This window comes from Lipophrys pholis (assembly GCF_963383615.2).
Source record: "Lipophrys pholis genome assembly, chromosome: 13".
In the NCBI taxonomy this organism is placed as follows: Eukaryota; Metazoa; Chordata; class Actinopteri; order Blenniiformes; family Blenniidae; genus Lipophrys; species Lipophrys pholis.
Window position 1 is genome coordinate 28,780,428 of NC_137632.1, and position 20,846 is coordinate 28,801,273.

The 20,846-nt window shown below is 46.1% G+C and overlaps 3 protein-coding genes across 3 annotated transcripts in view; 2 read left to right on the plus strand and 1 right to left on the minus strand.

Annotated features, from left to right (window-relative positions):
* Window positions 1-338, plus strand: part of LOC308119087 (serine/threonine-protein kinase Nek5) — a gene marked incomplete at both ends in the record, with an annotated part of 15,764 nt that extends 15,426 nt beyond the window's left edge. Inside the window, one exon of the mRNA XM_080478918.1 lies at window positions 289-338. Within this exon, the coding sequence (XP_080335044.1) occupies window positions 289-338 (50 nt within the window). The remainder of the gene's footprint in view (window positions 1-288) is intronic.
* The window catches only part of LOC308119070 (GDP-Man:Man(3)GlcNAc(2)-PP-Dol alpha-1,2-mannosyltransferase-like), a 5,226-nt gene extending 29 nt beyond the window's left edge, over window positions 1-5,197 (minus strand). Inside the window, exons 1-6 of the mRNA XM_080478901.1 lie at window positions 5,101-5,197; window positions 4,672-4,893; window positions 4,103-4,305; window positions 3,506-3,674; window positions 1,776-2,410; window positions 1-662 (exon numbers count right to left, since the gene is read on the minus strand). The exon at window positions 1-662 is cut by the window's left edge and continues 29 nt beyond it. Coding sequence (XP_080335027.1) covers window positions 379-662; window positions 1,776-2,410; window positions 3,506-3,674; window positions 4,103-4,305; window positions 4,672-4,893; window positions 5,101-5,153 — 1,566 coding nt within the window. The 5' untranslated portion in view covers window positions 5,154-5,197 and the 3' untranslated portion in view covers window positions 1-378. The remainder of the gene's footprint in view (window positions 663-1,775; window positions 2,411-3,505; window positions 3,675-4,102; window positions 4,306-4,671; window positions 4,894-5,100) is intronic.
* A 4,236-nt stretch (window positions 5,198-9,433) lies between these two features.
* Window positions 9,434-20,443, plus strand: lcp1 (lymphocyte cytosolic protein 1 (L-plastin)). The gene is made up of 16 exons (XM_080478450.1): window positions 9,434-9,607; window positions 13,167-13,253; window positions 14,250-14,398; window positions 15,834-15,957; window positions 16,160-16,292; window positions 16,888-16,969; window positions 17,049-17,214; window positions 17,378-17,520; window positions 17,595-17,690; window positions 18,338-18,533; window positions 18,960-19,038; window positions 19,126-19,240; window positions 19,362-19,495; window positions 19,576-19,696; window positions 19,860-19,984; window positions 20,066-20,443. Exons 2-16 carry the CDS (start codon window positions 13,187-13,189, stop codon window positions 20,193-20,195), a joined length of 1,860 nt encoding a protein of 619 aa, XP_080334576.1. The 5' UTR covers window positions 9,434-9,607; window positions 13,167-13,186; the 3' UTR covers window positions 20,196-20,443.
* Window positions 20,444-20,846: the final 403 nt, after the last annotated feature.

A 20,846-nucleotide genomic window follows, 5' to 3' on the forward strand; every position in this document is an offset into this window, starting at 1 on the left:
AAATGTGTTTTCTTTGTACTTTACTTGAAAGGAAGTTTCTTCACCTTCAGCCTCTCAGATTAAATAAAAATTCTTTCATCACAGATTTTCTCCAGTTTGTTAAAGTTTGTTAAAGTTTAGTTCTTGACTTGGAGGAAATGAGGTTTCTGGCTGTGTGCCAACCAGAGCCGTGGATAATCTGAGGCTGAAGGCTTAAACTGACAATGTTTAGTCTCAAACACGTTTGCAGAATCAAGTGTGAAATCAACAGTTTCTTTGTGTTCTGATTGTTGTGGTGCGCCTCCGGAGGTCCTGGAGCCGGACCGGACCGGACCGGACCGGACCGGACCACTCTCTGAGACTTGTTTTAAATGAGTGTTTGGCTCCGCCCACCGCTCCTCATCGCTCCAGCTTCCTCATCACCGCCTCCATCGCTGCCAGGAAACACGCCTGGAACTCCTGGTCGGAGAAGCGCCGCACCGAGTCCCGGGCGGCGCGCCGGATCTCCAGCCGGGCGGCCGGGGGAAGGGACAGGATGGTCTCCATGGCGACGACGTAGCCGTCCTCGCTGTCGGCCAGGAAGCCCGTCTGCCGGCCCTCGAACGGAACCACGATGTCCATCCTGGGACCGCCGGACTTGTGAGCCAGAACCACGGCGCCTGCAGCCATACACTCCACCACTCCTGCAGCCAGACGCCACACAGTACTCAGTACTGCTCACTGGAGGTACTCACTACACACAGTACTCAGTACTGCTCACTGGAGGTACTCACTACACACAGTACTGCTCACTGGAGGTACTCACTACACACAGTACTCAGTACTGCTCACTGGAGGTACTCACTACACAAAGTACTCAGTACTGCTCACTGGAGGTACTCACTACACACAGTACTGCTCACTGGAGGTACTCACTACACACAGTACTCAGTACTGCTCACTGGAGGTACTCACTACACAAAGTACTCAGTACTGCTCACTGGAGGTACTCACTACACACAGTACTGCTCACTGGAGGTACTCACTACACAAAGTACTCAGTACTGCTCACTGGAGGTACTCACTACACAAAGTACTCAGTACTGCTCACTGGAGGTACTCACTACACACAGTACTGCTCACTGGAGGTACTCACTACACAAAGTACTCAGTACTGCTCACTGGAGGTACTCACTACACAAAGTACTCAGTACTGCTCACTGGAGGTACTCACTACACACAGTACTGCTCACTGGAGGTACTCACTACACAAAGTACTCAGTACTGCTCACTGGAGGTACTCACTACACAAAGTACTCACTACTGCTCACTGGAGGTACTCACTACACAAAGTACTCAGTACTGCTCACTGGAGGTACTCACTACACAAAGTACTGCTCACTGGAGGTACTCACTACACAAAGTACTCACTACTGCTCACTGGAGGTACTCACTACACAAAGTACTGCTCACTGGAGGTACTCACTACACAAAGTACTCACTACTGCTCACTGGAGGTACTCACGACACAAAGTACTGCTCACTGGAGGTACTCACTACACAAAGTACTCACTACTGCTCACTGGAGGTACTCACTACACACAGAACTCAGTACTGCTCACTGGAGTACTCACTACACAAAGTACTCAAACTTAAAGACCTACTCACAATAAAGCAAGTACTTACACTACAGAAGTACAACAGTTCAGATTACATTCTGTGTCAATGTGAGTGTTTAATATATACGTTGTGTGTGTGTGTGTGTGTGTGTGTGTGTGTGTGTGTGTGTGTGTGTGTGTGTGTGTGTGTGTGTGTACCGATGCCGAAGTGTTCGTTCCACATGGTGTGCAGGCCGATGGCGGCGCCCTGCAGCTCGGCCTTCAGCTCCCTGAAGGTGGCGTTGACCTTGAAGTGGACGCTCTGGACGACCTGCAGCTCCTGGCAGAGTCCCCTGAGCAGCAGGAGGCGCTCCTCGTCCTCCTGGTTCCTGCAGCCGCCCACCAGCACCAGGCGCGGCGCCGGCCCCGCCCCCTTCCTGTCCAGAAGCTTCCGGAAGGCTCGGATCTGCAGCTGGTGGTCCTTCTCCGGCCTGAACTGTCCCACCGACACGATGGAGGGGCACTTCCTGTCCTCCTCCTTCTTCTTCTTCTCCTCCTCCTCCTCCTCCTCCTCCCGCCCAAGCTCCTCCCAGCCTTCCTCCTCCTCTTCCTCTTCCTCCTCCTGCAGCGGGACGTCCAGGAAGGCGCTGACGTCGCAGGGTGGGTACACCACGCTGGTGCGGCCCGGCGAGCGCCACAGAGCCAGGATGTGTCCTAGCGTCCAGGTGGAGTTGACCATGATGACGTCGCTGCAGGAGCCGGCGAGGCCGTAGAGCAGCGCGAAGCAGCAGTAGTACAACACCTTGATGGCGCTCAGCAGGGGGTTCCTGGAGATGAAGTCTGCGTGGTTAAACCTGGAGGAGGAGGAGGAGGAGGAGGATCACGGTGAGGAAGATTTAACACAGAGACTCTATGAGTATGAAGCTCAGAGCTGGATTATTCTACTGATAGCATTAGCTGTTAGCACCGTGTGAGTCAGATTAATGACTGACTCGTCAGACGCTCTCTAATCTGAATGTTAGGAGGAAGATGCTCTATAATCTGATGTTAGAGGAGGGAGATGCTCTATAATCTGGATGTTAGAGAAGGAAGAAGCTCTATAATCTGGACGTTAGCGAAGGACGATGCTCTATAATCTGATGTTAGAGGAGGGCGATGCTCTATAATCTGGATGTTATTTAAGGAAGATGCTTTATAATCTGAATGTTAGGAGGAAGATGCTCTATAATCTGGATGTTAGTGGAGGAAGATGCTCTATAATCTGGACGTTAGCGAAGGACGATGCTCTATAATCTGATGTTAGCGGAGGGTGATGCTCTATAATCTGGCTGTTAGGGAGAGATGCTCTATAATCTGGACGTTAGCGAAGGAAGATGCTCTATAATCTGGATGTTATTTGAGGAAGATTCTTTATAATCTGAATGTTAGGATGACGATGCTCTATAATCTGAATGTTAGTGGAGGAAGATGCTCTATAATCTGGATGTTATTTGAGGAAGATGCTTTATAATCTGAATGTTAGGAGGAAGATGCTCTATAATCTGGATGTTAGTGGAGGAAGATGCTCTATAATCTGGACGTTGGCGAAGGAAGATGCTCTATAATCTGGATGTTAGTGGAGGAATGTGCTCTATAATCTGGATGTTAGTGGAGGAAGATGCTCTATAATCTGGACGTTGGCGAAGGAAGATGCTCTATAATCTGGATGTTAGTGGAGGAAGGTGCTCTATAATCTGGACGTTAGCGAAGGAAGATGCTCTATAATCTGGATGTTAGTGGAGGAAGGTGCTCTATAATCTGGAGATGGAAGTGGTGTGTGTGTGTGTGTGTGTGTGTGTGTGTGTGTGTGTGTGTGTGTGTGTGTGTGTGTGTGTGTGTGTGTGTGTGTGTGTGTGTGTGTGTGTGTGTGTGTGTGTGTGTGTGTGTGTGTGTGTGTGTGTGTGTGAGACCTGGGGTTCCTCTCTCGGACCACAGACAGCATGTCAGTACTGACGGTGGGATAGTGAACGTAGCTCGCCACCTTACAGCCTCCCAGGTAGCGGAAGATGGGCAGAGTGAAGGCGTAACCCATCGAGTCTACGTACAGGTCGGGAACGAAGGCCGCCAACGCCTCCCACCCTGACACACACACACACACACACACACACACACACACACACACACACACACACACACACACCTTAATTAACAAAAACAAGTATCAACAGCATCAATGGAAACACATTTTTGATGAGAGCATGCGACCCAAAGCGAGACAGTCTGTTGGTGAGAGTGGGTGTGTCCACGGCGTCCCTGTGAGGTATGGAGTCCCTCTGAGGTATGGGGTCCCTGTGAGGTATGGGGTCCCTGTGAGGTATGGGGTCCCTGTGAGGTATGGAGTCCCTGTGAGGTATGGGGTCCCTGTGAGGTATGGGGTCCCTGTGAGGTATGGAGTCCCTGTGAGGTATGGAGTCCCTGTGAGGTATGGGGTCCCTGTGAGGTATGGGGTCCCTGTGAGGTATGGGGTCCCTCTGAGAGGCGACGTGATCTCGGCGCCGCGTCCTTACCGAGGAACATGGAGCCGGCGCTCTGGCCCAGCAGGGTGAAGTGGGGGTAGGAGGAGGCCTCCACCAGCACGCGGCGGCGCAGGAAGACGAAGCTGACCCGTCCGGGCAGCGTGATGTTGAAGCGCTGCCGGGCGCCATCCAGGATCTGCTCTCCGGTCACGCCCTGGTCACCCGTGTACACCACAAAGGAGACGCCGGGGTATCTGACACGCAGAGGGGGGGGGGGGGGGGGGGGGGGGGGTCTGTTTACATGCCAGGTCCTCAGGTTGAATTCAAGTAAAGTATTTTAAATGTTTACAGGAAGTGGGGTGGAGGTGGAGCAGCCTGCTTCTTCTCCAGACTAGTTTTAATAAGATTTAGCTTCTTGGTGACATGAAGAAGGGAATCACTGAACCTAACAGAGAAACTCTCAACTGTTTTCCTGGAAACTCCAGGACCTGGAAGTGTGGAACAGATTTACAGTTTCAGCTCCAGTACATGTTATAGTACACCTGGGAATGTTTCCTCTGTGGTGATTCTGTTTGGTTTGAGTTCTTCCTCTCATTCGACATGTGCGGGGCTAATCTTACCGGTGCATGAGAGCCCGCAGGGAGCACCACAGGACCCGCTCCCCGCCGCCGCCCGCGTTACAGTACGGGTGAAAGAAGGCGACGGCCGGGCCTCCGTCCCGGGCCCGGCGGGCCTTCCTGCGGCCCTGCAGCCACAGCCGGAGCCCCAGCAGGAGCAGCAGCAGGACCAGGGTCAGCAGCAGGCTGAGGTAGACGCAGGGCACCACCAGGGACCACAGCAGCCTGGGGAGAGAGGGGGACACACAGCGGCTGAGTGCCGGGCTGAGGGCGCAGGCAGGCGGACACATGACCCGGAAGCTCCCGCTGGTCGGAGCTACAGTTAGCTCTGTGCTAACACTACAAACTCCGCGGACGAGAGGTTGAACCTCTGCTGCTACACGACTCCATCGCCCCCCTGTCAGGAGAGAGGTGTAGCGGGGTGACGGTTACCTCATCAGGTCGCAGAAGCACAGGGAGAAGTGGTGGTGGTCGTGGATCGCCATTTTCACAACACAGCTGAAGCACTAGTCAGGTGACAACATGCTGCTCTGTGATTGGCTGAAGCACCAGTCAGCTGACCACACGCTGCTCTGTGATTGGTTGAGGGGTTGTTTACCTTTATGTCATCCACACGTGACTTGTTTAGTTGGAATAGAAACAGGAATCATAGATCTATCATTTCTAATTGTTTAAAAAAAACAAAAAACAACAACAAGAAAATTCAAGAGGGAATTTTGTGTGCTTTCCTCGCGCCCCTGCGTCTCCATGGCAACAGAGCTGCTTCTCCCTTCCGCTTTCTATGGGACATTCTTTCACAGTTTTTTGAGATTTATTTGAAAAGTACTCAATCATTAACAAATATGTCGGGAGTAAGTCGGAGCCACTTATTCCGGAAAGTTCCTTTTCTGTGGCTGCGGGATTAGTGACTCGGATAAAAACGACAAAAAATAGAATAAGACTAAAATTTAACGGCCACCTCGGATAGTAATCTTTGCACCTTGCCACTCGGGCATTCACAATAATAGCAGTAGTAATAATAATAATAATTATAATAATAATAATAATAATAATAATAATAATAATAATAATAATAATAATAGTGACATTATATGGCCACCTAGAATAGTAATCTTTGGGCCTCGCCTCTTAAAGAGACAGGCACAAGAATAAATGTTAGACTCAAAGTTTGAATAGCTGCTTTGGCAGACAACTTCATCAAACAATCCAATCCAAGAGATCTTCTTAATCCGACAAACACTTGACGTTGTCACGGCGACTTCACATGAACAAATCCTACGTGTTGAAAGTGATTCAGCAAGATGTCGCCAGTGTTTGTGTCTCACCGTCTGCTGCTCTCACTTTGCCTTGTGTTTTTAATACTTGGCACGCTACAGGGCGTCTCTACTGGTTTATGATCCCCAATTTCTTTCAAATGTTCCCTGGCTTTTAACCATGCTTAAGACTATGCTTTTATTGTTACCAATGTTATTGTTTGTTTTACTACATTTTATTGATTTATTGGTTCCTCTTATCTTGTCATTATTACAGTCAGACTCTTCAACCAAGCCTACTCCCAGTTCCCTGCTCCCAGTTCCCTACTCCCAGTTCCCTGCTCCCAGTTCCCTGCTCCCAGTTCCCTACTCCCAGTTCCCTGCTCCCAGTTCCCTGCTCCCAGTTCCCTGCTCCCAGTTCCCTGCTCCCAGTTCCCTGCTCCCACTAGACCACAGACACACTACAACCGGACATTATCACTCCACTCCAACTGTGCAATAAGTGGTGCTATAACTATAATAATCTATAAGAACATATTTACTATGTAAAATACATCCACCCCCATATTCTGTACATGTCTACACTTATAGGCACCGTGTGCATATTTTTCTATTATATTGTATTTTTATCAACTTTTTTTTAGTTCCTGCTATGTGTGCTTCTTTCTCTTTACTATCCTGTTGTACCACTGCTCATTTCTCCACATGTGAGATAAATAAAGGATCTCTTATATCTTATCTTATATCTTACTAGTTTATCATGTGAAGCACTTTGGCTTCAGTCGCAGCTGTTTTAAAGTGTTTTAAAAATAAAGCTGACTTGACTTGACTTTCTCGACTCCAGAGCAGACCTGAGAAACTGCTGAGTTCTTCATTTCTGGCATCAACTTTAGTGTGTTGGTGCGACTGTGTTTTATTCCACTCATGTTTTGGTGTTCAGAAGTAATCTGAGTGACACCAAGAACTAAAAGGTTGACATGGATGCAATAAATCCTTTATTGTTGTGAAGACAGAGACCGAAAGACAGAAAAAAAAAAAAGGATTACTTTTGTAGTATTTTGCGGTTCGTTTCCATGACAACTGAGCTCTGGGTCATCAACTTTTTTTGAAAATGCTGCTTCTGCAAGGCCGCAGTGATTAGTAGTTCTGCGCATGCTCAGTAGAGCCAATCAGAACAGCTTCCTCCGTGGTGTCATGACTCACAGTTCATATTCTCCTGGGACATGGTACTTTTATTTTGACGGTCACCGTCATGTGTTTTAAGTGTGCCAGTATGCACCAGTGCTGCCGGCACTTTTCATTTTTACCCATCTATTTTTTTACCCCTTTAATTTTTACCCCCTCAGTGTCAACAACAAATACCTCAGTAAATGTCAAAGAAATGTCCGAAAGTGTTTGAAATGTCTCAACAGGACCAACAATATTTCTAAGGTCAAAAGAGTCAGAATGTCGAAAATGTCAAAAAGTGGAACTCAAACAGTCGAGAATCAAAGTAGTTAAATGGTTGAGAAATGACCTGGAACGTACAGGACGAAAACCCAAATTACAACATACACCAAAATACCACCAAAATGAGTCTTCAGTGTATTAAAAGGCCAGTTCACGCCATGTAAAAAGCAGATATAACCATTATTCACTATTCAACCAACCATCTGTTGGTGTGGTGCTGCAGTTCCTCATCAGCCTTCCTCATCTGTCAACGTCACAATGTGATTAAATCTTTGACATCAGTGTGTGACGCCGTGCAGTGTGTCTGGATTCCTGTCTGAGCGCTACTTGTGAGCATGAGTTTGTTCTTTATTCACAGATCTATTAGTGACTGTGTTTATCGAACCTGGAGGCAGAAAGAGGAAGTGGTGTGTAGGGGGTGGCGCTCTTGTTCGCCCTCTGTGTGTGTGTGTGTGTGTGTGAGTGTGAGTGTGTGTGTGTGTGTGTGTCCCGTGGTGCTTTCACGACATGAGCGCTGGATGGATCACAGCGCCCCCTAAAGGCTGAACTGTTTAGAGAGCGGTCCTCCTGCTTCCTGCACTGGAGACATTGAAGGTTACAAAAAGTAGCACAGAGGTTCCAAACTGCTGACACAGGCCATTCTGAAAAATTATACTGCGAAATTACAATTAAATACACGTAATTAAATTCATTTTAAAAATGAGTTTAAAAAAAAGGCACGGCTACTGTAAAGTGGGGGTAAATAGCTTGATAGCTACAACCACAAGAGATGAGGGGGGAAGCTTATAAGACTGCTGTAAAAGAAGTCAAATAACCTGGAGTTTGAACAGAAAAAGCTTAAAAGTGGGAGAAAAAACACAGAATTCATTAAAACAAAAAAGCCAAAATGGGTTAAAAGAGCTTAAATGTCAAAATGATCAACAACAAAAGAAATCACTGAAAGAGAAGGTTGAAAACTAGAATCAGGTCCAGAAACATTAAGAAAAGTAGTGAAATGTTTACGGTCCTCAGTTTTAAATGCAACTTAAGATAGTTTAAGTTTGGATATCAAAACTTTAGAACGTGTGTTGGCCTCATTTTAAAGCTTAAACATGTTTTACAGCTGAAGTTGAATTTCCCCCATGAGGGATTAATAAAGTCACTTATCATTTCACTTATCTTAATGACATTAAAAACAGATCGGCTTTACTTTGTCATTTTGCTTTTTGGCGACACAAAATGAAATAAGTCAAATAAGACAGATAGACAGATAGATAGATAGATAGATAGATAGATAGATAGATAGATAGATGGATAGATGGATAGATGGATAGATGGATAGATGGATAGATGGATGGATAGATGGATAGATGGATAGATGGATAGATAGATAGATAGATGGATAGATGGATAGATGGATAGATGGATAGATAGATAGATAGATAGATAGATAGATAGATAGATAGATAGATAGATAGATAGATGGATAGATGGATAGATAGATAGATAGATAGATAGATAGATAGATAGATAGATAGATAGATAGATAGATGGATAGATGGATAGATAGATAGATAGATAGATGGATAGATGGATAGATGGATAGATGGATAGATGGATAGATAGATAGATAGATGGATAGATGGATAGATGGATAGATGGATAGATAGATAGATAGATAGATAGATAGATAGATAGATAGATAGATAGATAGATGGATAGATGGATAGATGGATAGATGGATAGATGGATAGATAGATAGATAGATAGATAGATGGATAGATGGATAGATGGATAGATGGATAGATAGATAGATAGTTTTCAATATACTGAGATTAAAATATTATAAAAAGATTTCAAATTTGAATCTTTTATTTTGTTGCTGGACACTTCGTCTCTATTTGAACCTTCAACCTTCTGAATATAAAATCTGTTTCTCCTCAGGAGCTCCAAACTCTAATCCAGACTGGGATTAAATTCCAGCAGTAATTTGTGTATTTCTGTAAGTGTTGTTTGAAATCAGTTGTTTGTCGTCGGCCGGCGCCGCTGCACCGCGGGGTTCACCTCGCCGTTGGGCCACAGCACATTACCATATAAAGACAAAACCGCCTCTCAATCCTGCTCTGACATCTGCTGTGTCACTTCCCTCCTCTCAGATTTGAATAGACGCCTCATCGCCTCGCTGTCAGTTCGCCGCCAGACGTACAGACGTACGGACCCTCCACGCCCCGACGCCAGCGCCGCTCCGCTCCGCTCAGGTAAACCACAGGCTCGTCTGCATGGAGGTTCACCTGAATGCACCGCGGGGGGCCGGCACCGCGGGGGGCCGGCGCCTCGCAGGACGGCGCTCCTTCTCTTGTTGGTGGTTGAAATGGGATGAAGGAGGACGTGTAGCCTGAGACGTGTAGGACGTGGACAGATGGACTCAGCAGCAGCAGAGCAGCAGCAGAGCAGCAGCAGAGCGAGCAGCGTGCAGCAGCAGAGCAGCAGCAGAGCAGCAGCAGAGCGAGGCCTGCAGTCGGCCCGCGCAGGAAGCAGAAGTCAAACCTGCAGCTCAACAGGAAGTTTGAGGTTTTCTTCAGTTTAACTGCAGAAAAAAAAACTTTTCTGACTTTCCACTGCTGCTGCAGCTTAACAGCCCAGATTGAATATAATCCTAAAAAAGCCTTTAATAACAATCATTTTACAAACGGGTGCATGAATGTTCATGAAACGTTACTGGGGGACAGACACTAGAAGTTCTGGCCATCAGCCAGAACATTAGGACCAAGTGAGTGACTCAGACTTTCTTCTGTCTCTCTGTGACGCGTCGAGGGTTAATCTGGCTGCTCCTGGAAGTTCATGTCAAAAACAGGAAAAGAGACAAATGTTGAAATTGTTTGACAAACTGATGTCTGAGTCTCTGAAGTGGTGAAGGAGAAGCGGTGAACAGAAAACACAGAGCAGCTCACCTCCAGTGGTCTTAATGTTATGGCTGATTGGAGGACACAGTCAGGAGGAAGACGACTCACTTTTGATGGTAATCTGAGCCGTCCAGAGATTAATGTTATTCAAGTGTCACATCCTAATATTACACTTCACACAAGGAAGTAGCTCAGCTCCATTTTACTGCCCCTTTATTCACAATACTCACATTTTACTGCATTTTCTTACAATCTGCTCATGTGGTGTAATCTGCTAATCTGCTAATCTGCTAATCTGATGATGTGATAATGTGATGATGTTCAGGTTGATTTGTAGATAAAGTCCAGATGAAGTCACATGACGTGAGGCTGGAGCAGCCAGGAGGAAGCTGGCCGCTCCACATCGTTTCCTCTCTCAGAGCTGCAGAGACTCAGAGCGACTTTTTAAAAATGAATGAATTTATAATGATTTTGATAAATTAGGATAATTATTATTATTATTTAGGGGTTTATCTAAATCTAACATGCAAAATTATTATCGTTTTTCTTTTCAACCCCCCCCCCCCCCGCCCCCCCCCCCCACACTCTGGGGATTAAAAAATGTATAAATAAAATCAAATATTAAAATATAGCTTTTCCACGAACACGTTGGAATTTTTATTCTCTTAATATTCTGATTGTTCTTATTTAAAAATGTATCGAAACACTTTTCAACAAACACAATTATTATTAGTAGTAGTTTATTTTTCTTTTTATGAAAATAAGAACTAAACATTATCATTTTGTGCTCAATCAATCAATCAATCAATCAATCAATCAATCAATCAATCAATCAATCCATCAATCAATCAATCTAAAGAACTGATTTATTGCTAAACATAAAAACCAGAAAGATAAAATGAATTGATGTTTAAGAAAAATCTCTCAGGACCTAAAACTGAATTAGAAGTTAAAATATAAAGAATAAAAAGTTACTCTGAGCTTTAGTTACTGACTACAGTATTTGTACTGAGGAGAAGTGAGATGTCTGTTTCCTCCGATATGATGAAGAACTTCTGTTCCTCTTCAGACTCAGTCGGAGGTTTTATTTCAGAAACGATGTGAAGCTTTGAAACATCCAGAGTTTCACTTCTCGTCCTGCTGAAGCTCCACTTCTGTCTTCTTCCTCTGAGGACCTCCAGATTATAGAGCATCTTCCTCTGAGGACCTCCAGATTACAGAGCATCTTCCCCCTCTAACATCCAGATTACAGAGCATCTTCCTCTGAGGACCTCCAGATTACAGAGCATCTTCCCCCTCTAACATCCAGATTACAGAGCATCTTCCTCTGAGGAGACCCAGATTACAGAGCATCTTCCCCTCTAACATCCAGATTATAGAGCATCTTCCTCTTCTAACATCCAGATTACAGAGCATTGTCCTCCTTTAACATCAGATTACAGAGCATCTTCCTCTGAGGACATCCAGATTATAGAGCACCTTCCTCCGAGAATATCCAGATTATAGAGCATCTTCCTCCTTTAACATCCAGATTACAGAGCATCTTCCTCCTTTAACATCCAGATTATAGAGCATCTTCCTCCTCCACTCTGTATGAATGTTGAAGTGCCTCAGAGTGAATCATGACATGTGATCCGTGAGCTCCTTCTGAAGCAGTGAAGTAACTATTGTGATGACCTCACTGCTATGATCACCATCATTTGACACTTTTCACACTTAAGAACTATTTCAATCATATAATCTACTTTTATAACTTTAAATAACTACTGGGAATAAATGTTCAAACCTTTAAATGTGAATATTTATCAACAATATGTTGCTTTATTTAACATAGAAAACTCGCTTGAAAGACAAATATCCATCTCATCGTTTCATTTTTATTTACTTGTTAACAGATGGGAGGAAAAGCTTACTACTACAAATACTGAAAGTACTAAATACTGAGTACTGTTTGCAGATATGGTTACTGTCTCTCTGTTAACAAACCAGATTTTGTTCCCTTTTTTTATGGGAAGTTCAGCTTTGTTATGGTAAATCAACTGACTTGTACAGAGAGCAGCTCCCAAAGCTCTACATCATCCATCACATTCACCTTCCCTCGCTAACATCCAGATTATAGAGCATCTCCCCCCTAACATCCAGATTATAGAGCACCTTCCTCCTCTAACATCCAGATTATAGAGCATCTCCCCCCTAACATCCAGATTATAGAGCACCTTCCTCCTCTAACATCCAGATTATAGAGCACTTTCCCCTCTAACATCCAGATTATAGAGCACCTTCCCCCTCTAACATCCAGATTATAGAGCATCTTCCTCCTCTAACATCCAGAATCCAAATGAAACTAGGATCCAGTTCTAGTTGTCGACGTTCGTCTCTAATAAAAACTTCCTGAAGGAAGTTCCTCGTCACACTCAGACTAACTGGTATTTCCAGCATTTTATTTTGGCGGGACATCCCCGGTTTGTTGACGTCTCAGCGTCCCAGAACCTCCTGAAGGTTCCCGAGGCTTCGTGTCACAAGATCCCGTTTGTCCTCTGGATCTCTGCACATCTGGATTCTCTGAGGAAAAAGCTTCAGTTTCACTCCATCCAGACTTTCTCCAGGATTCAAGGCTCTTTCCTTGACAAAGTCTGGAGCTTTTTCAAATGTTGATGTTCTGGCTGGAGCTGCCGCCATCTTGGATATCCCACAATCCCTTGGGGCAGGTTTCCCAAGATGGCGTCAGTCAGGAACCATCAACAGTTTGAAGGTTTGTCTGGAAACTTCTGGACTTTATTGTGAAGGATTGAGGAACCTGCAGGTTGGAACCAGAGGTTCTGGTTTGGTTGGTTCTCTGGACAGAACCTCTCCTTTATGGAGGAACAAAGTTTGTTCTGCTGGAGGAACTTTAATATTGTTTGTTGTCTGTCAGGTTCCACTGCTCAGTCCAACATGGCCGCCACCACACCCGTCAGTCCAGAGGAGCTGGAGGAACTCCGAGAGGCTTTCAACAAGATCGGTGAGCAGAAGAATCAAGTCCTCCTGCGTTTCAGAAATGTCCTTAAATAACGTCTGTCCTCTTTTTAATCCCCTGGGTTTGACTTGTGTAGTTCTAATGGGCGGGGCTTGTTTTTAACCATTGCGTAGTTCTAATGGGCGGGGCTTGTTTTTAACCACTGTGTAGTTCTAATGGGCGGGGCTTGTTTTTAACCATTGTGTAGTTCTAATGGGCGGGGCTTGTTTTTAACCATTGCGTAGTTCTAATGGGCGGGGCTTGTTTTTAACCACTGTGTAGTTCTAATGGGCGGGGCTTGTTTTTAACCACTGTGTAGTTCTAATGGGCGGGGCTTGTTTTTAACCATTGCGTAGTTCTAATGGGCGGGGCTTGTTTTTAACCACTGTGTAGTACTAATGGGCGGGGCTTGTTTTTAACCATTGCGTAGTTCTAATGGGCGGGGCTTGTTTTTAACCATTGTGTAGTACTAATGGGCGGGGCTTGTTTTTAACCATTGCGTAGTTCTAATGGGCGGGGCTTGTTTTTAACCATTGCGTAGTTCTAATGGGCGGGGCTTGTTTTTAACCACTGTGTAGTTCTAATGGGCGGGGCTTGTTTTTAACTACTGTGTAGTTCTAATGGGCGGGGCTTGTTTTTAACCATTGTGTAGTACTAATGGGCGGGGCTTGTTTTTAACCACTGTGTAGTTCTAATGGGCGGGGCTTGTTTTTAACCACTGTGTAGTTCTAATGGGCGGGGCTTGTTTTCACCACTTTGATTGTGTGGAATGTAGAGAAAGATTGAAGGATCAGAATCCTGTTTACATCTGGACACATCAGGTTTAGTCTAGAGCTGGGTTCCAGGAGGAGAAACCATCAGAACCAGAAACCATCAGAACCAGAAACCATCAGAACCAGACTCAGAGGGGGAGACTATATAACCCCAGTTGTTCTCCTCCTTCCTGTTCTCGGTGATTCCTCCTCTCACGGTCCTGTCGTCTGTCGTCTGTCGTCTCTCCAGACGTGAACGGGAACGGATTCATCTGCAAGGACGAGCTGACGGAGCTCTTCAGGGCCTCCAACCTGGCGCTGCCCGGCTACCGGGTCAGAGAGCTGGTCCAGGAGCTGACCAGGACCAGCCAACAGCTCAGCTTCGAGCAGTTCACTGAGGTCCGACTGGGTCCAGATCAAAACTTTACTGACCAGAGAAACAAGCTCATTACTACAGTTCTGATGTTCTGATGTTCCTACAGCAGGTTCCACTTCGTTTCAACAATACTTTGATTTAAATCCTTGAGTCTTAAAAACTGCATTGATATCAATGTACATCAGAACTTTCTCAGTGTGAGCTATTATATTATTATAACGCTGAATATCATTTAAACAAACAACAATATAAACACATAGAAAATAATAATAATAATAATAATAATAATAATAATAATAATAATAATAATAATAATGATAATAATAATAATAATAATAAATAATAATAATAATGATAATAATAATAAATAATAATAATGATAATGATAATAATAATAATAATGATAATAATATAATAATAATAATAATAATAATAATAATAATAATAATAATAATAATAATAATAATATGCCAGAGATTTCTTATTTCTTCATTTCTTTCAGTTTTAGATTAAGTATTTCATCTCCTAATTTCATTTTTTTTTAAATAAAATTCATATTGTTTTCATGTTTTATATTTTTTTATTTTATGCTTTCACTTCATTTTTTTAACTTAAAAATTATTTATAAATACTTTTCTTAGATGTGTTGGATTTCACATCAAAAAACTAAATAGCGTGTTTTCAAGAGCTTGTTAGTCACCTGTATCCTTCCTCCACCCGTATCCTTCCTCCACCTGTATCCTTCCTCCACCCGTATCCTTCCTCCACCTGTATCCTTCCTCCACCCGTATCCTTCCTCCATCTGTATCCTTCCTCCACCTGTATCCTTCCTCCACCTGTATCCTTCCTCCACCCGTATCCTTCCTCCACCCGTATCCTTCCTCCACCCGTATCCTTCCTCCATCTGTATCCTTCCTCCACCCGTATCCTTCCTCCATCTGTATCCTTCCTCCACCCGTATCCTTCCTCCATCTGTATCCTTCCTCCATCTGTACCCTTCCTCCACCTGTATCCTTCCTCCATCTGTACCCTTCATCCATCTGTATCCTTCCTCCACCTGTATCCTTCCTCCATCCATACCCTTCCTCCACCTGTATCCTTTCTCCATCCGTATCCTTCCTCCATCTGTATCCTTCCTCCACCCGTATCCTTCCTCCACCCGTATCCTTCCTCCATCCGTATCCTTCCTCCACCCGTATCCTTCCTCCACCCGTATCCTTCCTCCATCCGTATCCTTCCTCCACCTGTATCCTGCCTCCATCTTCATTCCTTTTAATCTGAATAATTTGCTCGTCTTCACGTTGGTTCCAGATCCGTCTGTCCAGACCTGCCCTGTCCCCCTGTCATCCCGTCCCCCTGTCCTCATTTCCCCCTGTCCTCATGTCCCCCTGTCCTCGTGTCCCCTGTCCTCCGTCCTGCACAGGGAAGTGACAGATAATACCGTTTGTCCTCCTCCAGGTGGTTCACAGCCTCAAGAGCTCCGACGTGGCCAAAACCTTCCGGAAGGCCATCAACAAGAAGGAGGGGCTGTGCAGCGTGGCGGGAACCTCGGAGCAGTCCGGCACGCAGCACTCCTACTCTGGTACAGTACTACTCTACTCTATACTACGTATCAGGTACTTTGTATGTGTATTTATTCACATAAAACCAATAACATCATTAATTAGAATCAGAATAACATTTTGAATCATTTTAATAGTTTAAATCCATTAATGTAACAATTTTACTGCCATAATTCAGACTAATCCGTCTAATCAATAAAATAATCTGTGACGTGTGTGCAGAGGAGGAGAAGGTGGCCTTTGTCAACTGGATCAATAAATCTCTGGAGAACGATCTGGACTGTAAACACGTTCTGCCAATGGATCCTGGAACTAACGACCTTTTCACCGCCATGGGAGACGGAATCGTTCTGTGGTACTGACACACACACCTCACACACACCTCACACACACCTTAAACACACACACCTCACACACACCTCACACACACCTCACACATACCACACACACACCTTAAACACACACACCTCACACACACCTTAAACACACACACACCTCACACACACCTCACACACTTTTATTGGCCCAATCTCTTTCATGATGTCTCTGTTTATGTAATTCTATTTATTTTATTTTAATTCATGTTCTATATTTATTCTAACTCATGTTTTTCCAATTTTTCTTCTGTTTTTGGTTTGAACTCATTTTAATTAAGTTCATGAGCATTTTTCATGACTGTTTAAAATTTTATTTTCATTCCAACAAGAATTTCATTATTATTATTTTTTTTATCATTATTATTATTATCATTACTATTTTTTATCATTATTATTTTTTTAATCATTATTACTATTATCATTATTATTTTTTAGCATTATTATTTTTGATCATTATTATTATCATTACTATTCTTTATCATTAATACTATTATTGGTTGTTAGTAGCATGGTTAGCCTTGTTAGCATCTTGTTAGCATGGTGCGCTAACCCCACTGCTCTGTTCCGCTGCAGTAAGATGATCAACCTGTCGGTGCCGGACACCATCGACGAGAGGACCATCAACAAGAAGAAGCTCACGCCCTTCACCATCCAGGTGAGACAGGAAGTCCCGCCCATCCCCGTCCCCTCTGTGGACGTCCCGCCGACTAACCCGCCGTCTCTCCGTCCAACAGGAGAACCTCAACCTGGCCCTGAACTCTGCGTCGGCCATCGGCTGCCACGTGGTGAACATCGGGGCTGAGGACCTGAAGGAGGGCAGGCAGCACCTGGTCCTGGGTCTGCTGTGGCAGGTCATCAAGATCGGACTGTTCGCCGACATCGAGCTCAGCAGGAACGACGGTGAGACTCACACACCTCGGTTCCTCCAGCCCTGGTTCTGCACGGTGGAGGTTCTCCTGGTGAAATCTCTACAGGAAGCAAATATGATGTGAAGAGCAGAGGCCCTGAGACGGAACCCTGTGGAACTCCAGCTTTAAAGATGTGTGTGTGTGTGTGTGTGTAGCTCTGGTGGCTCTGCTGCGTGACGGGGAGAGTCTGGAGGACCTCATGAAGCTCTCCCCGGAGGAGCTGCTGCTGCGTTGGGTCAACTACCACCTGGAGGCGTCCGGCTGCAAGAAGATCAACAACTTCAGCTCGGACATCAAGGTGAGCGAAACAAGCTCACCTCCACATTCAGATCAGACTGAAGAATCCAAGAATCAACCCCCTCTGTGTTCCAGGACTCCAAGGCGTACTACAACCTGCTGGAGCAGATCGCTCCCAAAGGAGACGAGGAGGGAATCCCCCCGATCCCCCTGGACCTGACGGGACTCCGGGTCAGAGGACACACACTGACACACACTGAGGCCCCGCCCACACAGCAACGCCGCTTCATGTCACCATGGTTTCCGTCCGATCATCCACGCAACGTTTTAGGAGCCTGGAAATGTTTGTTTTTAAAAAAAAAAAAAGGGTTCCAGAGGGGAGGAATTAGAAAACTCCGCCTCGGCTTTGAGTTGTGGACGGACAAGACGCTCATTAGTGGAAAACAATGATGTCATAGCCCCGCCTCCTGACCTATGACCCTTCCCTCTCTATGACATCATTAACAACACCAACATGGTGGACTACCTGCTCCAGGTGGAGCTGCAGGAGGACACATGGTTTCCGGTGTATTTCTGTGGCAGTGTCACAGCGCCCCCTATAGGCCTGGCAGATGTACCACATCGTTTTGAGCCGTGTTCATAGTGACGTGTGGACGAAATGGTTTTAAGGACGCCGGGGAGAAAAAAGATCGTTTTGGCTTGTGTGGACGGGACCCGAGACACACACACACACACACACACACACACACACACACACACACACACACACACACACACACACACACACACACACACACACACACACACACACACACACACACACACACACACACACACACACACACACACCCCCCTGACCCCCTGCCATCTCCCCCCAGGAGAAAGAGGACGTGAAGCGGGCGGAGTGCATGCTGGAGCAGGCCGACCGTCTGGGCTGCAGGCAGTTCGTCACCGCTACCGACGTCGTCCGTGGAAACCCGAAGCTCAACCTGGCCTTCGTGGCGAACCTGTTCAACAAGTACCCGGCTCTGAAGAAACCCGAGAACCAGGACCTGGACCTGAGCGCCATCGAAGGTCTGGCCAGTGTGTCTTGGTTTTCAACGTTTTCAAAACGATGTCCGTTTCCACGGCAGAAACACTGAAACCGATGTAGTTTTCACGTTGATCTACTAGTTGGTGCTGCTGTTTGTTTTTATAACGAAACCACACACACACACAGAACAAGGAGCTCTAAACAATAACACTGGGAGAACATTCTAATGGACAGACCACCAGCTTGGATTGATATTATGGTGACTGTCAAAATAAAAGTACCAAGTCCAGCAGAATATTGACTGGGAGTCATAAAACTTTGGAGACACACACACACACACACACACACACACACACACACACACACACACACACACACACACACACACACACACACACACACACACACACACACACACACACACACACACACTGGTGAATAAATGAATGTTGTGTCGTTTGCTGCAGGTGAGACCAGAGAGGAGCGGACCTTCAGGAACTGGATGAACTCTCTGGGAGTGAATCCTCGAGTCAACCACCTCTACATGTAAGTGTGTGTGTGTGTGGCGCTCTTGTTCGCCCTCTGTGTGTGTGTGTGTGTGTGTGTGTGTGACGCTGCTCTGTGTGTCTCCAGGGACATCGATGACGCCCTGGTGATCTTCCAGCTGTACGAGAAGATCAAAGTCCCGGTGGACTGGGACCGAGTCAACAAGCCGCCGTACCCCAAGCTGGGCTGCAACATGAAGAAGGTTCTGTTCGTCTTCACTCTGGTGTTCTGATGTTCTCAGATGTTCTGTTCTCTGGTGTTCTGATGTTCTCTGCTGTTGTTCTCTGGTGTTCTGATGTTCTCTGGTGTTCTGTGACGTCCAGCTAGAGAACTGTAACTATGCGGTGGAGTTGGGGAAGAAGGAGGCCAAGTTCTCCCTGGTGGGCATCGCGGGGCAGGACCTGAACGCGGGGAATCGAACCCTCACCCTGGCCCTGCTTTGGCAGCTTATGAGGAGGTAAGAGCCCCCCGCCCTGCTGGAGCCCCGCCCCCCCCCCAGCAGGTATCTTCACCAGGTGGTCTTCATGTTCCACACAGGTACACACTGAACATCCTGGAGGAGCTGGGAGACGGACAGAAGGTGAACGACGATACCATCGTCTCCTGGGTTAACGAGACGCTGAGCAAGGCAGGGAAACCAACCATCTCCAGCTTCAAGGTCTCACACACACACACACACACACACACACACACACTAAAGATTTTTCACGATTATTCGACTCTGAAATAATTTTTTGTTATTGTCAAGTGGTGAAAACAACCTGTGTGTGTGTGTGTGTGTGTGTGTGTGTGTGTGTGTGTGTGTGTGTGTGTGTGTGTAGGACAAGTCGATTAGCAGCAGCATGCCGGTCCTGGACCTGATCGATACGATCCAGCCCGGGTCGATCAGGTACGACCTGGTGAAGACGGACGAGCCGACGGAGGAGGACAAGCTGCAGAACGCAAAGTAACACGACGCCTCTCGCTCTCGCCGCCGCCGCCAACCAGGCGGGGCTCAGCATTAACGTTTGACCTCTGACCTCCGCAGGTACGCCGTCTCCATGGCGAGGAAGATCGGCGCCCGGGTGTACGCGCTGCCCGAGGACCTGGTGGAGGTCAAACCCAAGATGGTGATGACGGTGTTCGCCTGCCTGATGGCGCGAGGCCTGCGGGTGTGAGTGTGTGTGTGTGTGTGTGTGTGTGTGTGTGTGTGAGGACGACGTCCTAAAGTCTGTTCCAGCCTGAAGTCTCTGCGACCGGACGAGAAGCCGTCAGTCACATCGTTGTCACGTTTCAATAATCAGAAGCTTTAAGATGATTTGTTCTGCCGTCTGATTGAACCACCTGGAGGATTGAAGGCTGCAGGAATAATCTCTATCGCTCCACATCTTAATCTGTAACGCAGAATAAAAACTGTTTCTATCAAGACTTTGTCCTCCTTCTTTCAAACTCTGGCTGGACCTGCGACCGAGCAGCGACAGAGCGACCCACTTCTCCACAGACACATCACTGTATTCTCTGGATGTGGAAACCAGCAGAGGATCCATACGATGAGACATTTATATATTGTGGGCGTGTCCAGAGTGATGTAAATCAATGACCAATCAGCAGGCGGCTGCATTGTAGCTCCTCCCCATCGGACCTGCTCTGTTAGTGCTGGGTACCCCGACAGAAGGGTGACGAAAAATGGTAACCCTTTGGTACGGTTCTTAAACCGAACCATACCATACCGAACAGCACCGTACCGAACTACATCGAACCGTACAGAACCATATCGAACGATACTGAACCGTACCGAACCGAACAGCACCGTACCAAACCACATCGAA